At 36.5% G+C, this 22202-nt stretch overlaps 1 protein-coding gene across 2 annotated transcripts in view; it reads left to right on the plus strand.

Moving 5' to 3' along the window:
• sntg1.L (syntrophin gamma 1 L homeolog) overlaps positions 1–15911 on the plus strand; it is a 279613-nt gene extending 263702 nt beyond the window's left edge. For both annotated transcript variants that reach the window (XM_018267984.2, XM_041566421.1), the window contains 5 exons: positions 337–408; positions 2446–2598; positions 8595–8687; positions 9848–9958; positions 13699–15911. In XM_018267984.2, the coding sequence (XP_018123473.1) occupies positions 337–408; positions 2446–2598; positions 8595–8687; positions 9848–9958; positions 13699–13872 (603 nt within the window). In that variant the 3' untranslated portion in view covers positions 13873–15911. The remainder of the gene's footprint in view (positions 1–336; positions 409–2445; positions 2599–8594; positions 8688–9847; positions 9959–13698) is intronic.
• Positions 15912–22202: the final 6291 nt, after the last annotated feature.

The following is a 22202-nucleotide window of genomic DNA, read 5'->3' on the forward strand; positions in this document are numbered from 1 at the left end:
TTCAAAGTATAAACAATATATATTGAAAGTTATTTACTTACTCACTACATTGGTAAGTATGGTAAGTAGTTTTGCACATTGTTCACTGTTCACTGATCATTGTGGCATCTCTTGAAAGTGTATTTATCCTATGCATGCAATGTCACACCTTAGGATTTCAGAAAGTTAAGCAGTGTAGCTTTGGAATTCAAAAATTCTTCTTTGAAACCACCATCTGAAGTCATCTTTGTGAGATTTTGTTCTGATGGAATCAAAAAAGCATTTTATCATGGCTTTATTTACCCTTCTTCACTACTTAATGATAAATATAATGATGATAAATATTTTCTTCCTAAGGTTACTACGTGGGATTGGATGCGAGCAGAGAAAAAGTTTACAGTATATGAAATTATGTGTAAAATATTTAAGGTAAGGGTAAAATAATGTAAAATAACAAACTGTAGATTTGCCTGTATTTTACAAAAATGTTTGATCTGCTCTGAAGTCTTTATATTTTATTCAAGTTCCCTAGACCAAAGTAATGGTGTCACGTTTCAAACATACTTCTATTTAATTGGTTTGTAAATATTACTTATGAAACACAACTTTCAGAAACTGCATTTTAAGGTAGGTTTGAAACAATGGAATCAAAAGTGCATGTAAACTTGTAACTTTGTCGCCATTAAAAAAAGCATCAGTTCTGTATTGCTGTATGCCTTAGTTACAAACTTCACCCATGGTTAACTCTTGTGGCTAAATCAGCAACACTACGTTAAATCTAAATCCATTTTTAATGTTTGGTTCCTTAAATTAGAATGTTTTTGTGAAAGTCACATTATACACTGGTACTTATAAATTATATTACCTACATTATTAAAAATCTAATTTTAGTGATTTTAGATTTGTGAAGATTATCATTCACCCAGGTCATGGTATATCTATAGAAATAAGTCAAATCAACTGGACTTGCTGTGTGTTTTTTTTTTTTGAAAAAAAAAAAACAGCAAGTCCAGTTGATTTGACTTATTTCTATAGATAGTGGTATTAGAGCTTTTTGAAACCACAATTAAACTAATTTTCTCTAAAATCACGAATGCCATAAAAGTAGAAAAAATATTAAAACCTTGAAAAATGGACAATTGCTTGGACAATTATAAGCAAAAAAAAAAAAAAAACCTCTTGAAGTCTAAATGGTTTAAAACAAGGTCCAATGGCATCAGAGCCGCTCCAATTGATTCAACTGCTTTTTTTTTGGAAGTTTTGTATTTTATGGTTTTTACGGTTCAGAGTTTCAGAGAAATTTAAAAAAAATTTAGAGAAAAAAAAAAAGATTAATGAAAAAAATATTTAAAATATTAGAAAATCCCCCCGTATGTTTGCTGTATTGGGAACTTGGACATGGATGGTATGCAACATCACCAAGAGCCACAAAATAAAAGGTAGACCCTACTAAGTTAAATGTTGCCATGCAAGTGTGTTAGTATTCTCATTTTTTTCTTTTTGCCAATAACAGTTAACTTATTCCATTGAATAAAACCAAATTAAGTTGCTTTTGATAAGTGTTTTACTTCAACCCTTCCATATTATATATAAAATATATAATTTTCTAGAATTTCATAAGTTTAAGCTATAATTTAAAGAGTTTTGAAAATGCAATTACATTTTAAAATTTGCTTATTTAAACAGGTTGCTGAAATGACCTACAAAGCCCCACACATTATGGAGTATGGTTGTGAAACCCATTAAAATAGTGCAGAAGTTGTCTACCAAATAAGACTCTAAAAAATGTAGCTCACATTAGAACTCCTCTCTACAAAACTGCTTATTTTCTTTGCATTGTAGGGCATGGTCAGCCATAGAATTTGTACTGGACAATACTCCTATTTTAATATTCCCCTGGGCAGAAGACAAGCTTTTTTCAAAGTTGCATCTGAAGCAGAATTTCAACTTGTGCAGCTTTTTTGGAACAGATTATGGGGGCTATTTATCAAAGGTCGAGTTTGAGAGGTTTGTAAAGGCTGTTCTACATCAAATAAACTCACAACGCCAAAAACTAGAAAAAAAAACTAGACTACCACAAATTGCTTGAGTTATAGGCTAAAAAACCTTGAATCCATCATAAAAACCCTAAAATCATGAACACAAAAAACATCTTCAAATGGTTGAAGGGACCTCTGCCATTGACTTCTATGTGACCTCAACAGGTTTTAGCTGGAGTTTTTTTTTCTGATTTGGGCTTTTAGCAGCTTTGGAGCATAATAAAACTCAAAAAATTCAAGTTTTTGTAATCCTAAAAAATTTGAGTTTTTGTTTAAATTACCCTTGAAAAACTCAAAAACACAACTCAACCTTAAATAAATAACCCCCTATATATCTAAATTAGTAATATTGTGTTATTAAACACAATCTCATGTAAGTGATACTACTTGATGTATGCCAGACTGTATAACTTCAGGTTTTCATCAGGACAGTGATCTTCTGGACCACCGGAAACATTGCTTTGGTGTACAGTCAGAAACTGGGGAAGATCTCTACTTTTCTGTGGAATTAGAAAGTGACCTATTACAATGGGAGAAGGCATTCCAGACAGCTACTTTTTTAGAAGTAGAACGAATTCAGGTAATTTAGTTCACACTGATTTTTGCTTGTTTTGCAGAATCTGTCTTGTCATATGTCCAATTGGATATAAATGATTAATCCTCTAAAACAAATGGTGTCGGTTCACCTTTAATCTACTCATATCCTTAGTGGGTAAAATGAAGTGACATGTGTGGAAGCGTTTAAACAATTTTAACAAATAGCTAAGATTACACTCACAAAAGTTTCTTCTTTGAAACTGCTTTAAAATCAATGCAGCGCATCCGTCTGTTGATCCGAGTCCTTTAGCGTCTTTTTTTTATTCCAACAAGTTTGTCTCGGGTCTCTGGCTGCTGCTTCCACACTCCTGTGTCACCGCTGACGCGTTTCACGTCTGGCTTCTTCCAATGAGCAATTGTTATATAAAAAAAAAAAAGATTCTAAATACTTAAACAGTATTTAATTCTGATTTTTCCCTTTACAGTCTAGGAGATTTAATTCAAATGCAAAACAAAATAAAACAAATATACAGAATTCATCACTGAATTCCCATGCTGACTAGAGATTGCTTTCCTTACAATAATATATTATAACTAATGAATTCTAGCATTGTTTTAATACAAGTATACATACTTGTATTACTCACTATATCTGAAAAAAAGTGTCTGTATTCTGAAACTTGTCTATGCTGTTTAGTAGTACTTTAGGGAAATTATTTTGCTACGACTTCTATTTTCCCCACTGTACCTCAGAACCAGTAGCAAATATCTTTATGTGACCCAACAATGTTTGTTGAGGCTGCTGCAAATTTCATAAATGAGCTCCTTATATGCAATTATTATGTGCCAGCTTTTTTATCCAACCGCCTTGTTTGCATAATGGCACTTATCTTTTTAAGTCAAGCAACATTTAGACACATAGCACTCATTTAAATGTACATAATCTATGGTGCGGTAGCCTAGTGCTTCGTGTTTTTATGCCAGATGAGACAAAGCAAATAGAAAGGAAATTCTTTTCTTGTAGCCTGAGGGGGTTGTACTCATCCTCACAGGGCATCATTACACCATCTATCATAGGCATCAGTTTTATCAGCTAAACTGTTGAACATTCTGAACATTTCTGCCTCTCTGCCTTGCAGCTTGATATCTTTGCTGCTGTTTAGTATACACATTACACCTAAATCTATTTCTGAATGCTATAAAAACTGCTGTTATTTCCCTTTAATTTTTAGCTTCTGATCATAACAGCTATCCCTAACAATAATCCCGAAGCCACAAGCCCTTCATCCCCTATCAAGTGTCCCAAGTTTAAGCGGTTTGGTTGCACAATTGTGTCTTATCTTTGCATGTAATACAGGCATAGGATCTCTTAACTGGAAACCCGTTTTCCAGAAAGCTCTGAATTACAGAAAAGCCTTCTCCAATAGGGGCAAATTCCCTAACCTGTGCAGCCATCGCAACACTTCGCCAGGTGTAAATTCACTAGGACAACGCTAATTCACTAAAATGCAAAGTTGCATCCAGGGCGCCGAACGCTGGCGAATTTTCGGTAGCGTTACTTCGGCAATCAAAGTGAAGATGCAACAGAGTTGCCAAATTTGCATACGGCGGGAAATGATAAAGTTGAATGGACGTATATGTTGCAGCAAATACATTACACTACACAAGTCCAGGGAACCTTAATAAAGAAAATAGAGTTGTTATAATGCCCTACACATGACCCCACTGTAAAGTTTATGTTCCATATGGGGGGAACCTGGTTACCAAAAAAAAAATTTACAGACCTTTGCAGGCTATCACTCTGAAAAAAGTAAAAGACGCCAGCGTTTTTTGGGACTTTTTTCCACTATAAATTGAGGAAGTCCTATGTACTCCAATGCACTTTGCCTGGTCTGAGCTGGAGAAGGCAAGTCTGGCGAAATAGGTAACGTTTAGTAAAATCCGCATCTCAGTGAATTTGCGGAGTTAAGCCCATTCACCAGAGCAAAAATTCACCTGGCATTAGAGTGTGAAGCAACGCTAGCATTGATCTCCTTCACTAGCAATGTGACGCCTGGGCCCATTAGTAAATCAGCAAGTACCTGAATGACATAACTCTGGCAAATTTTCTCCAGCGTTAGTCACTTCGCCCTTTAGCAAATCTGCCCCATAGACTCCATTTTATCCAAAGAATCCTTATTTTTCAGAATGATTGCTTTTTTCTCTCTAATAATAAAACAGTACCTTGCACTTGATCCAAACTAAGATACAATTAATCCTAAATGGAAGCAAGACTGCCCTATTGGATTTACTTAATGTTTACATTAGTTTTTAGTAGAATTAAGGTATGAAGATCTAAATTACAGAAAGTACCCTTAACTGGAAAACGCCAGGTCCCTAGCATTCTGGATAACAGGTCCTATACATGTACAGCAGTGAATCCTACAGAGTCCATTGTAATAATGGTCTTGAACATAAACCCCCAAAATAAAAATTTGCCTAATAAAAGAAAACATAATTCTAAGAATTTTTTCAATATTTATTAAAACTTTCTAATAATTTATTAAAAATGTTCATTGCTTTTAAAGTTATTTGTTAAAACTAGGGATGCACCGAATCCAGGATTCGGTTAGGGATTCGGCCTTTTCCAGCAGGATTCAGATTCGGCCGAATCCTTCTGCCTGGCCAAACCTATTCCGAATATGCATATGCAAATTAGGGACAGGGAGGGAAATCACATGATTTTTTTGTTAAAAAAACAAGGAAGTAAAAAATTTTTCCCCTTCCCACCCCTAATTGGCATATGCAAATTAGAATTCGGATTTGGTTCGGTATTCACCCAAATCTTTTGCGAAGGATTCGGGTATTTGGCTGAATCCAAAATAGTGGATTCGGTGCATCCCTAGTTAAAACAATTGCTATTGAAAGCAGCATTTGCCTAATTCCTGATTGTTACTTTTTAAACAATGTTCCCGCAGCAAAATCAGTGGGTTTGTCTTACATTGTATCAACAGTCTGAACCACCAGTGCAGAGAATAGAAAGTGACTGACAAACACTGATTTCATTAGCAATACATATACACATAACTTAAAAACCATAGAAAAATTTTCATGAATGTATGTTGCAAAGTTACTTAGAATTACTTATGTTTACTTATATTACACATTTTTATTTTGTGGTTGACTTATTTTGGGGTTGACTTGCCATTTAATGATCTTTTCATTTCCTATTACTGCATATTTGATTTAAGGTTTTCCTGTATACAGGGTACTGGGATTACCTGCCCAACCGATACCTGGCTCAAAAATGCTTGGACATCTGTTGGGCAGGTTTGAAAATCCTATTTGGCAAGGACCACATAGAAAAGAGGGTAAGAGCAGCATCAAACACAATAGACTGGGAAGGTGCATAAAAATAGAATAGGAGGGTGACTGGAAGTCAATAATACCATAAAATTGGGATGAAAGGGTGAAGGGAATGGGAATAAGAGAGAGAGAGATTGGGGTGGTAGAGCAGTCGAAAGGAAAAGGGCTTATAAAAGGTGGAGGAGCAGCAGATGGAGAGGGGAGCACGGGAAGAGTATATCAGCCATGAAGCAGGAGATAAAACTAGATAACAGAATAAAAAATTGAAAGCGACATCACTTTTCTTTGTGCCAGAATGTTCCATTTTCAGGTGTATATTATTATCCCTTATTTATATAGTGCCAACAGATTATAAATCAACTGCCCAAATATTACTTACAGTCTAAGGTCCTTAAGACGTTTTCCTACTATGGTCAATTTCATCATGAGCCAATTAACCTGCCTGCAATCAAGCAATGCACCACCGTGTTGTCCTGTATATACAGTTTTAATACATCTGCAGACTGTTACACTTGCTGCTGAGAACCCTTCACACAGCATCTGAACAACCCTTGACTCTCTAATTGTACTGTAGTGTTTTATGTCTATACCTGCCAGAGAATGTTCCTGAATGAAACATCTCAGTGTGGGAGCGAGAGTGTGATGTCCTTATCTGTGACAAATTAGCACCGTGAAACTATATTACTGTCAGTCAATCCCAACTTCCATCTGGCTATGGAGGAAAACTCATATGTGTCTCTTGCAAAGATAAGACACAGGCAGCCTACAAGTGAAATAATGTATTTAGCAACATATAGAAAGGAACTGTAACAATTCCTGTGATTAAATTGTGGTAATATGAGCTGGAATCATTTTGCTTTATAACTCGGATCTCCTACAAGAGTCAAAATGAGATATAAAGACTATTTGCTTTAGGCGACATTAATAAAAACAGAAATGTATTAATACAGGTATGGGATCCATTATCCGAAGACCCTCCCTTAGACTCCATTTTATCCAAATAATCCACATTTTTAAAAATGATTTCCTTTTTATCTGTAATAAGAAAACAGTACATTGTACTTGATCCAAACTAAAATAGTATGCATCCTTATTGGAATCAAACTCAGCCTATTGTGTGTATTTAATGTTTAAATGATTTTCTAGTAAACTTAAGGTATGAAGATCCAAATTACAGAAAGATCCATTATCCAGAAAACTCCAGGTCCCGAACATTCTGATGACAGGTCCTGCACCTGTATAATAAAATGCTTCTTAGTATGGATAATTGTTAATCTTCTATAAGGTATAATATTAAAAGTGGCTTCAAGAGTATAAATGCATTAAACTTACCATACTGTAGGTGCACCCATTTGACCATGTTTTCCTGGATTTGAGTTTTTTCTGTAATTCAGATCACCGTAACTTTAATCTGCTAAAAAAAATCGTTCAAACGTTAAAGGGGTTGTTCACCTTTAAATTAACTTTTAGTATGACGTAGAGCCTGATATTCTGCAAATCATTTTTATTTTTTTTATTTGTGGTTTTTGAGATATTTAGATTTATATTCAGCAGCTCTGCAGTTTGCAATTTCCTGGTTGCTACAGTCCAACTTACCCTAGCAACCATGTATTGATTTGAATAAGAAACTGCAATATGAATGAGAGAGGCCTGCTTAGAAAGATGAGTACTAAAATGTAGCAATAACAATACATTTGTAGCCGTATAAAGTATTTTATAATGCATAGACTTCAATGCATATTGGCAAATTTTCACCACACCTTTCTGTAATTCTTCACTTTCTTGATTAATTTACTTCCGGTTAACAGATCCCATAACTGTATGTGTTGAGTGCTTTTTGGCCAAAAAGTAGGAATGTATTTAACAAATGCTACCGTAGCCCCTGTATTTGTGTCTCCCGAGCTGAGAAATATAGATTGTGTTTGTTACTAAACTGGGAATTCACCTGGGATTGTTTGCCTGGCTATTCACCCTGAAATAATGTACACTTTCACAATCAGCATTTACCTTCACTGACAATTACGATTTCAATTTGGAAAACCAGCACAATGGGCTGTTTTAATGTTTCTTATACATTCTTACATTTATTCTTTGTCTTCATAACTATAGATGGACAATTTTTGGGGGTTCCAATTTGTGGCTCATGATAAATCACACCATTAAAGATTTTATTCTGTGCTTAAAAAAAAAAAACAAAACTTTTTCTTGAGCACTGGATTTTTTTATTCTCATATGGAGTACAATAAATGCACATATTTTTGTAACTAACATTTTAACAATTCTGAGCTAAATCCACACTCAGCAGGGTGGTTATTATTTGCCAAACAAATTTTATATACAGTATGTGGGTCATTCCATTAAACCCATCCCTTTTCCATACCACACATGCTGTCCTATTTTGGACCCCTGTAAAAACTGATTGGGAGGGGGGGGTGACATGTAATTGATGACCAGTGGGGAATCTTTACTGACATCATCGCATTATGCATTCCATATAGTGAAAATAACACGTCTGAAGCTGTAAGTATTATTCTGTGCTTCAAACCCACAAGTTTGTTTTGGAAAAGTATTTTACATTATTTTGGTTATATTTTATATACAATATATAATAAGTTCAAGCATCACTCATATTTCTGTAAGACTTATGAAGCAGATTCATTGTAATTCATTATGCAAATATTTTTTACTCTTCAGTGCAAAACCTATGCTTGTGTAATTGAAAGCCATTTGATGGGTCTTACGATTGATTTTGGAATGGGATTTATCTGCTTTGATGCTGCAACAAAGGTAAACATCTCAAGTGGGACATGAAGTGGTCACTTGGACCAAAAAAATATAAGCTTGAATTATGAGAACAAAGCAGGTTAGGGGTTTCATTGTACATGTGCACAAGTTATCCCTTAGGAAGATCCTCAGCAGAACTGAAAGAAGAATGCAGGTATCTTGTTCCTCTTCAGGCACCACTGCAGTTTTGAATTGTGCTGCATTTCCATCTAACATTACCTTAATACGTGCTTTAATCCAGTTAAAACTGAGCATGGCTCTTTCAGGATATAGAAACAGTAGAGAGTCTTGAGAGCAGTGGTTGAAGAGAAGTACAGTTACACAGAAAATACAAAATTGGGAGCACATTCCATCAATAAGAGAAACAAATATGGTGTGCAGAGTCAAGGCACATGAACATATAACAATGGAAAGGACAATCAGAAGAATGACCCATTTAGTTGTACCGACCCATTCGAATTGTCTGATAGGCCTACCCACGGAAAGAAAAAGGAATTAAAACATAACTATTAATATTAACATAAAAGAAAAGTAAAGAAAACACATGTAACCAGAACCAGAACACAAAAGGTTATAAATTGTGTTAGGAGGAAAGCTAAATTGGGTATACCATCAGTAGCTTATGGTCAGTTATGAAGGGTTAGGTATTATTCAGAGACTAAACGTCTTCCATAAATACACCCTAACAATGTAATTAGCTATGCCCATGCAAATGCACTTGTTTAAACTTTTGTGTTCCTGCTCTGGATACATGCGCTTTGTTTACTTTTGTTTTATGTTAATATTAAAAGTTAAGTTTTAATTTATTTTTATTTCCCTGGGTGGGCAATTCTAATGAGTATGTGCTACTAAATGGGTCATTCTTTGGGATTATCCTCTACATTGATATATGGTAAAGAGAAGTAGCATCTCATAACTCTGAGCACTGACCAGAAACATAGGCACATTTTCATACACTTCAAAATGATTAACCTAAAAATAATAGACAAAAATGTAAATTATAAATTTAAAGAACATTTTTTTGAAAAATTGGAAATTGCCTTAGGACACTGATGCCCATCTCATTCTGAAGTCATGCCTAAAAGTACTTGGTGAAATACCCCTTTAACATGTCTGTCTAATCTATGCTTTCTTTTCCTTTTAATTTTATTTTTTGCTCATAGGCTATTCTGTGGAAATACAAGTTCTCTCAACTTAAAGGTTCTTCAGACGACGGAAAAAGTAAAATCAAATTTCTATTCCAGAACCCAGATACAAAACAAATTGAAGCAAAGGTAAAGTATCTTGTATTTAAACTGTTGTACATTGCATACATGCTTAGAGTGTAGAAAAGTGAAATAGTTGAGATAAAAGAGTAAAGCAAATGTTGTGTATTAGTTACATGGTTTTACATAGTATAGTTACATAACTTCAGTGGAAAAAAGGCAAAAGTTCAACCCTTCCAAATGACCCCATTGCATGTATTCATATATACATGCACACCCCTATAAAGACCCATCAAACACACATAAAAAACAAAAAAAAATGTAATATATATATATATCTGAGACAATACCTGGGTGCTCATGCAAATAGTTTACATAGCAGGTAGGAGATGATGGCACTCACAGGATTTGAAGAAAAAACAAGTTGAGGTTAAAAATAAAAAAGTTTATTAATCCAACGTTTCGTCCCACACAAGGACTTTTCTCAGGGAAACACAGTGCGGTGGCAGAATACACAATTTATAGCCAAAGAGAGTCTAAGTGATCATAGAACACTCCCACATTCCTGACATCATAGTGATGACACCCCATGAGGCTTAAAAACAATGGTTATAACACTGGGCCCTGAATGTTGTTACCTCTCTAAAGGCCCACTCTAGCATCAAAGTGCCCTCAAACTTGGGGATCACAGGGTGACCAACAGACCATGGCAACACGGTGCCAATTACAGTAGTGGTGGGCGAGCCCTTGATGGGCATCGGATTAGGACGAAATGCTCGGCATACTCCCCTATCTGTAGGAGTGAATATTGTCCTTTGTCAATTCGCCTCGTACCAAAGTGCCAATTACCATAACCGGTATCAATACCTGTGTGGCCCGGATGGGCACACACCCTTGCACCATCCAATGTGTGTTCGTCATTTATCCCTGCCCACATACATGTATATTCAAATGGTCTGTCACCCCTCATAGAGACAAATCCATAGAGTGCCTTGACCGACCGACAACATCAGGAACCTCTTACGTGTCCTAAACCAGGTGGGTTTTTTAAAAACAGAAGTGTGGGTGAGCCAGAGGAACAAAAATCAATGACTACATAGATACATGGTCAAAACAATGGACTACAAAGCAATCATGTACACATATAGAGATGAACACACAGATATGCACAAGTACAGCGATTCCAAAGACGGCATAGTACTATCCATCATACAAAGGTACATGGGAGCATTATAGTAGGTACCAGGAAACAACCATAAACTCCCTAGCTGAAGCAACCCAATGGTAGTGACTCATTAAGGCCTCTGGGTGTTAACGTGTCCAATTTAAAGATCCATCTTGATTCCCTACGCAGTAATGCTTTGTCCCTGTCTCCACCCCTATTCAAGGGCGGCTGATGATCAATCGCCATACATTTGAAGGTGGGAAGTCCATGGCCATGGGAAAGAAAATGTCTGGCAACAGGTTGTGTGGCTTTGCCCTCCTTTAGGGCTTTACTGATAGCCGAGCGATGATTGCTGATCCGCTCCCTCAGGGTAGTGGTAGTCTTCCCAACATAATATAGACCACAAGGGCAAATGATAATATAAACCAAAAAGGTAGAGGTACAGGTAAGTCTGTGTGAGATCTTAAGTCTTTTGCCCGTGTATGGGTGGGGGAAATCAGGACCACTTAGTAGACAACGACATGTGGTACAATCCGGACACTTACATCATCCCAGTTTCTTTTGTGTGGAAAGCCAATTGGGCTGACCAGAGGCCTGACCCTTGAAATCAGTAACCATCAAAATGTCTTTAAGGTTTCTACTCCGTTTGTACCCCATCATTGGGGTGGGTGACTGAAATAGGGACAAGGAATCGTCCATGGAGATCATGGGCCAGTTTGATTTGATCTCCTTAGCAAAAATATTGGCTGCGGTTGAATATACAGTCGTGAAAATCAATTGAGCCATGTCATTAGGTTTGGTGGCTTCCCTAATTAGTAAGGAGGCCTGCGTCTGTAGCCTGGCCTTATTGAGTTGTCCGTCCAGAAGACTCCGAGAATAACCCCGCTCCAGAAATTTATCGTACATGTCCTGTAGTTGAGCCTGGGCTGAGTTGTGGTCATTGTTGTTCCTGATGACTCTCACAAATTGGGAGTATATATATATTACATGTGATGATTCAATAAAAGTCAGTGATTTAAGAATTTGGTATAAGCCTTATTATAATATAATATACATTTCTTCTTATTATAATGTAATCAATTACCTTTCATTTTATTTTTCATTTAATGTAAGAAATATTGTAAACACTATGTGACTGTCAGAGAGGTAGTGTAACATTAACCAGTAGAGAGTATATTTCAAAAAAAATCTAATCATCTGTGTTCTTAACACTTAAAGGGGTTGTTCACCTTTAAATTAACTTTAAGTATGGCATAGAGAGTTATATTCTGATACAATTTGCAATTGGTTTTCATTTTTTATTATTTGTGGTTTTTCATTTACTTGGCTTTTATTTCATTTTTTATTATTTATTAGCCACTCTATAATATACTAAAAATGAACTTAAAGGTGAACCACCCCTTTAAGTTGCTTTAATTGCAATACTACTCAACAGCTATAAATAGAGCTATACTTACATGCAGCAATAAAATTATTCCGATAGGGGGTTCATTTACCAACTGGGCAAATTTTAACTTGGGCAATAACACAAAGCAATTAATCTGAGTTTTGCTTTCTTTGTTCTACCATCAGCTGGTTGGAAGAAAAGGCATTCAAGGGTTGGTTGCTGCGCAAGTACAAATTTGCCCAGTCTTAGTAACCTTTTTTTTTGCCTCTTTTTCTAGGATTTTATTTTTCCTTATTAAAGTACTATTATGATGGATCGGGTTTCTAATATTTTGATGATGAACTTGCAAGATACTAATTTATGACATTTGTTTTTGGAACAAACTTTCCTGAAGCATAAGGCAAACTCATTTACAGCTTTTCTCACATTGAAAATAAATATACAATGTGTTATGCCTGGTACATCCATAAGTCTGCTCTATTAATATATTGGCCAAGGGCTGATATGTTAGTACAGGTATGGGACCTATTATCCAGAATGCTCGGGACCTAGGTTAATTTGGATCTTCATACCTTGTCTACTAGAAAATCAAGTAAATATTAAATAAACCCAACCTGGGTTTGCTTCCAACAAGGATTAATTATATATTAGTTTGAATCAAGTACAAGGTACTGTTTTATTACTACTAAAGAAAAAGGAAATATGTTTTTAAAAGTTTGATTTGGATAAAATGGAGTCTATGAGAGACAGCCTTTCTGTAATTTTGAGCATTCTGAATAATGGGCTTCTGAATTACGGGATGGCCATCTCCCATAGACTCCATGGTATCCAAATAATTCAAATTTTTAATAACACAGTACCTTGATCCAAATTCTTCTTGGAAGCAAAACCAGTCTATTGGGGTTATTTAAAGTTGACATGATTTTCTAGTAGACTTAAGGCATAATGATTAAAAGTACAAAATGATTCATTATCCAGAAAACCCCAGGTCCCAAGCATTCTGGATAGCAGGTCCCATACCTGTCCTGCTGGTGGGATATATCAGTTATGAGTGGTGCAGATCCTTGTCATTAGCATTCATCCTTCTAAGCATGCAAGAATGCATGTTGCAGAATATACAGGGTGATATCCAGTGAGTGTTTCAATGGTCATTGCACCAATACTCCATCTGCACCTAATAGATTCAGTAGAGTTAATAGTTTGATATTTATGCCCCATTATGATTATATTTCTATTATTTATTTATTTATTTTACAGGAGCTGGAGTTCTCCAACCTTTTTGCGGTACTTCACTGTATACATTCATTTTTCGCTGCTAAAGTTGCTTGTTTGGACCCTCGTTTTGTGGACAGTCAGGGAGCTGCCTCTTCTGCTGTAATAACTACTTCTTGTGCCACAGCAGGAGTGTGTAAAATGAAGTATTCCTCCTAATGTTTTCAAAGACTGTACACCAAGATGACATAAACTTCATAAACTGTGAATCCCCATTTATTGGATATACACAGCCCACGACTGTCCTCTCAATGAAACTAAAAAATGCTGAACTTTTTAAAGCAGGAAAATAGTCGCGTGGGTTCAAAGGATCATCAACTGTATATTTCTGAAATCATCATTTCATAGGTATAACTGTGAACTCGGGCAACCGTGAAAGCACTTTTAATATGATCTGTGTTTTAATGTTAGAATTAAACTGACTTATGAATTCAGAACATCAAATGGCAACATGAACTCAGCAACTGTTTTATGCTACTTGATATTTCTCAAAGATAAATAATGTCTCAGTTTAGATGAACCTTAGCAGGCTGATAAAATCTTTTTTTTTTCCTGTTACAAAAAGTAAAGAAGAAAACCATATCTCTCTGAAGGGCCTTCAGTGGTCACTCTCATTGAAGAACCTTACATAAAGAGCTACTCAGTAAATTAAGGTCATAAGGGCTCATTTACTAAATAGCATCAAATTGTTTTAGCACACAAAGCAAAATTCCATATTAGAATTCCAACATAAGAGATCAAAAAATTTGTAAATGGGTGCAACTTGTGCCTGCAAGAGAACTGGTGGCTCATGGGCAAGGCGTGGGTCTACATTTACATGCTCTTCAATACGTGTAAGAGGTTTACCCACAAAGCAACGGCCCTTTTTAGATTTCCAGCATAATTGTGCCAAACACAGGAGGCCAAAAAATTAGCAAAGGGGTGCAACTTGTGTCTGCAAGAGAACAGGTGGCTCATGGGCAAGGCGTGGGTCTACATTTACATGCTCTTCAAATAGTGCAAGAGGTTTACCCACAACGTAATGGTCCTTTTTTAGATTTCCAGCCTAATTGTTCCAAACACAGGAGGCCAAAAAATTAGCAAAGGGGTGCAACTTGTGCCTGCAAGAGAACAGGTGGCTCATGGGCAAGGCGTGGGTCTACATTTACATGCTCTTCAAATAGTGCAAGAGGTTTACCCACAACGCAATGGTCCTTTTTAGATTTCCAGCATAATTGTGCCAAACACAGGAGGCCAAAAAATTAGCAAATAGATGCAACTTGTGTCTGCAAGAATGCAGGTGGCTTATGGGCAGGGCATAGGTGTACAAAGGGAGTACTGTACGTATTGCCTCAGTCAAGGTAGTTGTTAGACTACCCTAAGGGAGGACTCACTTGCAACAGAGCACACTGTGCCTCATGCAACATAGTAGGAGAAACTGACAAGCTGGCACACACACTAGAATATGAATGCAACAGGCTCAAGCACATTGTGTTTACATTTTTATTCCTCAATTCTGTCTCCACTTTCTCACATTTGTAAATGAGCCTGATAATGTCAAAGTTAGAAATTCAGCCAGGTTTTCTTCCTTACTATGGAACATTGGTCACTGTCTCTCTTCGAAGTGAGGAAGCCATATTGACATCTGAATTGTTCAGAGGACAGATGAATTCCGGCGCAGTGACTTTGAGTCATCTGGAGAAACCTTCAACTTCATGTATAAAGATAAGGCAAGGTGACCTCTAGTTTGTTAGCATGACATCAAGACCCAGTTTCTCAAGAAACACTGTTTAACATTACAATAACTGGATGGTGTTGCGTTCCCAAAGAATTATTTATACTATTTTGACCTATAAACATTATTTTTACTAACTGAGGAGAATAACAGAATAAGACACAGTTTGAAGCAGTAACCTATGGTATTCTGCAGAATAAGCAATATTGAGTGCGACTCTCATTAAAAAGCTTCTATATTAGAACCTGTTGTTAATTACTTTAATACCACGAAAAAAATGGTTTGAGGATGATGAGGTCTTGTATTAAAGGTTAAATCAGAGTCACAAGCAGAAGCCTTTCTTGGTATTCAATAAACAAAAATTTATGGATTTTTGAAATATAAGAAATGACAAAATTTTCATATAATGATGGTATTCTTGATTTTACATTAAGAGATGCATTATAGTGTTAAAATATATATAGAATAAAATATTTTAATGATGTGCCTGTCTTTTAATAAATACAGAATGCAAAACATGTGTGCACTAAAGAACATTTGTGTCAGTTCCAATGAAAACAATGTCAACTTAAACAAGTCATCTGCAAAATATGCTTTGCAAGTTCAAGGCTATAGATAGGGAACTTCATATTGTCTTCACAAATGCCTGCTGCATAAGCTTGGATATGACTTACATTTCTGTTCAAACAACTGGATTATATTTGGAAACAAATTAGAAACAGGCATATTTGTGTTCAGATCAACTGCAATGTGTCACTGTATATTACATGGAACACAATACAGGTATGGGACCTGTTATCCAAAATACTCAGGACCTGGAGTTTTCTAAATAATGGATTTTTCCGTAATCTGGATCTTCATACCATAAGGCTACTAGAAAATCATGTAAATGTTAAATAATTTTGCCCCCAATAAGGATTAATGATATCTTAATGTGGATTAAGTACAAAGTACTGTTTTATTATTACTGAGAAGAATAAAATAGAGTCTATGGGAGACCAGTAATCTGGAGCTTTCTGGATAATGGGTTTTGGAATAATAACTGAACTGCATATTAATGAAGATTAATGCTGACTGCAAAAAAATGTTCAAGATTAATGGTAAGAATACTTAAGTCGACCATACACCATAAATATCAAAGAGTTAGAAGATAATATTACTTTTATGAGTCTTAATAACAGTTGTTGCTTTGTATGTATTGCAACACATTATAGAGCTTATCAATTGGTACCAGGGCCCCTATTAGAAAGCACGGGGTCCCGTACAACAAAATGTTCAGGGCCCCCTGGGCGCCGCCCAGTCCACACCCCAAGCCCCACCCCAGATCCCACCCACTCTACACTACAGTTAAAAGACCACATAGACGTCAGTGCTAAAAAAAAGGTAACCCCCCCCCCCACACACACACACATTATAAAAAGCTATTGATGGTCAGGGCCCCCCTACAAGTTAAAAAAAAATAATTGGTGATCAGGGCCCCCCTACAAGTTAAAAAAAAAGCCATTGGTGATCAGGGGCCCCCTGCAAGTAAAAAAAATTGTCCAGATCCCCCCAAATTTTTTTAAACATTTTTGCCAGGATTTAGTGTTTAAGGGGGGCCCGGCCATGCTTCACTTACTTGATTAGCCGGGCCCCCTGATTTCAGCGTGCTGCACAGCAGCTCTGTGCACGGAACATTTTTTCCAATTAAGATTTCCTGTACCCTCGTGGTCCTTTAAGAATAAGTCCTGGTAAAGCTGTACAGGGTTTGGATAAGGGGATTCAATCCCAATGCCCAATGCCTTCGGGCCCAGTACAATTGTCCCCCCTGTGACCCCCTGATGGCGGCCCTGATTGGTACTGTATGTGCACTTATGGGTGATAACTTGCATCCATCAGCATATAATACTTTTAGCTCTTTCATCTAGGGGCTGATTTACACTAGAATTAATCTCTATTTTTTATGAAAACAAAGTGGACCTAACTAACGTGCATGAAGTTAACTCATTTAGCAATATTTTTTCTGAAGTCACAGAGTAAGAAAAAAGGGATCACAGGGCTTTTACCAGTGGCAGACCATAGAGATATCGCAACACAGCACAGAAAAATAAAGAGCTGCTCTTGCTAGTGATGGGCGAATTTATTCGGCAGGCGCGAATTTGTGGCGAATTTGCGCGATTCACCGCCAGCGAATAAATTCGCAAAACGCCCGCAAAAATTCGCCGGTGTCAAAAAACGTTTTTTTCGAAAAAACGGACGCCGTCGTCAAAAAACGGGCGCCGGCATCAAAAACGAGACACCGGCGCTGTTTCCTGAATTCGGCGTAAATTCGCCCATCACTAGCTCTTACAGCCAAACAGGTTGCTCTGCCCTGAATGCCAGGGTAGTAGTGACCAAGGCTAGCTTGAGAACTAAATCTATCCAAGTCAGGTGGACTCTGCATTTACAGAATTTTATTCTATTTTACTAGTAAAGCAGGAAACTCTCTTTGGGGGAGTAACATGACCTAAATACACGCTAAATTCTTCCTGGCTAAAGTGAATACAGTTGAGTTCATTTCTTCAATTGCAGTAAAATGTAACGCACAATTTGAAAAATCTTTGAAGGTGAAAGTAAACTGATACAAGTGAACTTATATTTTGGATGTAAAAATATGTAATAAAATATTCCCTGATTAGATGTGAAGATGAGTACACATTGTACATAGCTGATGCCATATGACTCAAGTAGTCATGTTAATCAAATCATTTATAGACAGATAATTTTCATGCTTCAGAGATTCTTGTTAGACAATACAATGGGCAATGGGCTGGAATTGGTTATTTAAGTGAGATGTAACACATTTGCTGGGAAATGGAGCCCCGATTAACAGATATATTAGATCTAACTGTCAATCAGTCAGACTCCCAACTCCTGCATAAAAAAAGAATGAAGAGAGACAGATTCCGAGACAGGAATAATGAAGATAAACTTGATTATTTCAAAAATAGTACAGAATGTTTATCTTTAATGAATTTTTAATCAATCATATTTAAAAAGTCTCTAACATTAGTATGATGAAGCTTATATTAAATTTTCATTTTCACAATATTTCCCTTTAAAGGAGAAGGAATAGCATTTCACACTTGGGGGTGCCAATTGGTTGTCACCCCCAAGTGACTACTTTTAGTTACCTGATACCCTTGGCTGGCGCTCCTATCAGCTGAAAACCACACCTGCCCGGGGTTTCTTCTAGTGACCACCATGGAGAGATCCTTTTCCTGCTTCTTCTGGTCTTCTTGCAGTTGCGCAGTACAGTGGAAAGCCGGACTTTAACGATAAAACTGGTTATTTCACTATACTGCGCATGCGTCTGCCCCAGGAAATTTGAAAACTGATAAAGCAGGAAGAGGATCTCTCAGTGGTGCTCGCTAGAAAAAACGTGGGCCCATGTGGTTTTCTGCTGATTGGAGCACCGTCCCGGGGTGTCAGGTTAGTAAAAATAGTCACTTGGGGGTGCCAAAGCCCAATTGTAAAATGCTATTCCTTCTCCTTTAATAACATTTTGTAGTGGTCAAACTTTCTTTTCTCATGGCAAGAAAAACTTTCATGGCAGGTTCCTGTTTCTGCATGTAGACAGAATTTAAAATAGACTGCACTTGGGCCAGAATAACTTCAATATACATGAATACCGGCATTTGAACTTATCAGATAAATAGATACCTACTTTTATACCAGTGCTCTCCAATTTATTTGTAGTGGAGCGATTATTTTCTCATACATTGTGTTTGAGGGCCAGATTGTATATAAATAATGATGCCCATGGATCCCGTGAGCAGACTGGGGGCCATAAAACCCCTTTGGATGGCAAAATCCAGCTCATGGGCCTTCAGTTGGACAGCCCTGATCTATGCTATACATTCACCTGAGCTTCTAGTTCTGGATTACAGACCCTCTCCCTTTAACAGGCATTTCAAATTATGTAATTCCATTGTATTGTGGGTCATAAAATGTCTTTATCAGATGTATTATACATTTTATTCTTCAAATCACAGGCAGCTCGATTAATTGTAGTTAGCTGGTTGCTAATCTGTTTACATATAACATGTTTTGTTGAATACAAAGGGGCAGATTCACTAAGGGTCGAATTTCGAAGTTAAAAATACTTCGAAATTCGACCCTCGAATTGAAATTGATTTAGCGCTAAACGTTCGATCGAACGATCGAAGGATTTTTCGTTCGATCGAACGATTAAATCCTTCGAATCGAACGATTCGAAGGATTTTAATCAAACGATCGAATGAATATCCTTCGATCAAAAAAAGTTTAGCAAGCCTATGGGGACCTTCCCCATAGGCTAACATTGACTTCGGTAGGTTTTATCTGCCGAAGTAGGGGGTCGAAGTTTTTTTTAAAGGGAAAGTACTTCGACTATCGAATGGTCGAATAGTCGAAAGATTTTTACTTCGAATCGTTCGATTTCGTTCGAATTCGAACGAATTTAACCAATTCGATGGTCGAAGTACCCAAAAAATACTTCGAAATTCGAATCCTTCACTCGAAGTTAGTGAATCTGCCCCAAAATGTATAGGGTTCACTTTCCACTGGGAAACCAGATACACTCCCCTGTACATGTAAAAAAAACTCTTAGAAGTCATACATTGAAAATATGTGTGATATAAAAGGGAGGAGGGTAACTAAGATATTTAGTGGTCTAAAAAATAAGAATTATCAGGAAAATCTCAAAGACCTTAACCTTACAAGTTACAGGAGAGAAAAATGACTAAAATTATAAAATATTAAAATATATAATATTCTGGGTGCAAGGCTTGGCTTTGACAACAGCATGAATTTGTATGAAGCAGAACTGTAAAAAAACTTTATCTAAAAAATTGGCCTTCCTGCGTGTATTACATCTGCTAATTCAGTATTCAAATAAGGAATTCAAACATGCATGGCATAGATACAAAGAGACAATGGAGAATCAAAACAAGACCAGGATTAAACACTTAAAGGGGTGGTTCATCTTTATGTTAACTTTAAGTCAATCCTGATCAACTTTTCAATTGGTCTTCATTATTTATTTATTTTTTTATAGTTTTTAATTATTTGCTTTGTTCTTTTGACTCTTTCCAGCTTTCAAAATGCCCTTTCCTATTCATATTCCAGTCTCGTATTCAAATCAATGCCTGGTTGATAGGGTAATTTGGACCTAGCCATAAAATGCTGAATAACCCCATATAATAAAAAAAAAAATGCAACTTGTTTCAGAATATGACTCTCTACATCATACTAAAGGGTAGCTCAACTAAATTTGTGAACTGGTGAACAAGTCCTGTGTACATTATTACTACTGACAGTATATAGATGTACATATGGGTTTGCACAGTGCTCACACTTTAATTGCAATAGAAAAGTGGTGTGGCAGTATTCATCAAATGCTTTCATAATGTTTTCATGTACAGAATTGTCTGGAAATTTAGCTTTCTATAAAATTGCTGTTTATATGTTGCATATAGTGATGGTGCGAATTTGCGGTGAATTTCCGTGATTCGCCACTGGCGAATAAATTCAGGAAACGGGCAAAAAAATGGTGGTCCGCAATCAAAAACGGACAATGGCTTCAAAAAACGAGACGCCGGCGCCGTTTCTCAGATTTTTCGCCGTTTTGTAAATTCAACGGCGAATGTGCGCTGGCATTAAAAAAAACGGATGCCGGCGGCAAAATCGAGACGTGAATTTTCCCCCGTTTCGCGAATTATGCTGGAAATTCGCAAATTATTTGGCGAAATGAAGCGCCACAGATTCGCCCATCACTAGTTTCATAAACTATAGACACATATTTCACCAGAATCAAATCACAGTTACATAGACAATAAGGAGAGGGCCCTGCTCTCGAGATATTATATATAAGAGAGAATAGAGGGGTTATGTAATGAAAGGATTTTAAAGGTCTAATCATCTATAGCACCCAATCAGTGGTCACCTGTTTAAAAGCAAACATATTATTGGTTGCTAGACCTGGACAAACTTTATGCCTTTTATTACAGCTTGCCAACTAAAGAGCAATATTTTACAATATATAAAATTTTGTTGTGGAAGAAAGAATTTAAAGAAGATAAAGAAGGCCCTGCTTAATAGAGTTTACACATATATTTCTTGCATCATCAGCATTAAGTTCTTTATTTCGATTTGGTGTGCTGATATTTTATTTACATCATGTATGGTTTTGCTATGAATTTCTGAGTTTTCACCGGCAAAAAGTTTTGTGCCAAAAATTCACCACATGGTCAGTTTTGCGTGCAACTGAAAAGTTATTTGGTAGGAGATAAGGTATTCATAATAAACAGCAGATCTTCATTGCTTTAGGAGGGATAATGATACACCTTTATGATCATAAATCATCCTTTGCCTGAAAACCATTTATAGCAGAATGGAAGAGATCCAATATTCCACTAAGGCAGAATAAATAAAACCACTGGATATTTAAATCACATAAAAGTATGAAATCTTAATCTCTAAGGGAGTTACTATCAACCTTTTTCCACTTTGGACCTCCTGGAAGGTCCAACCCTTGGTAAGTTCCCCTTAGAAAGTCTAAGGTCCATCCCCAGCTTATTTAATGGGTACAGGTAAATATGAATGTATTGGTGATTCAGCCACAGGTCCAAAATAATCTATCTAGAATAGCAAATACATATTCACCCCAAATCTCACCCTACCTTACCTTCAAGCTGGGCTTTCAGGTGAATCAAGATGAGCAAATTTCCATTCTCTCCAATACTCACTTAAAATACTTGACTTTGGGCAACTTCGG

The sequence above is a fragment of the Xenopus laevis genome, chromosome 6L (genome assembly GCF_017654675.1).
Source record: "Xenopus laevis strain J_2021 chromosome 6L, Xenopus_laevis_v10.1, whole genome shotgun sequence".
Classification (NCBI taxonomy): Eukaryota; Metazoa; Chordata; class Amphibia; order Anura; family Pipidae; genus Xenopus; species Xenopus laevis.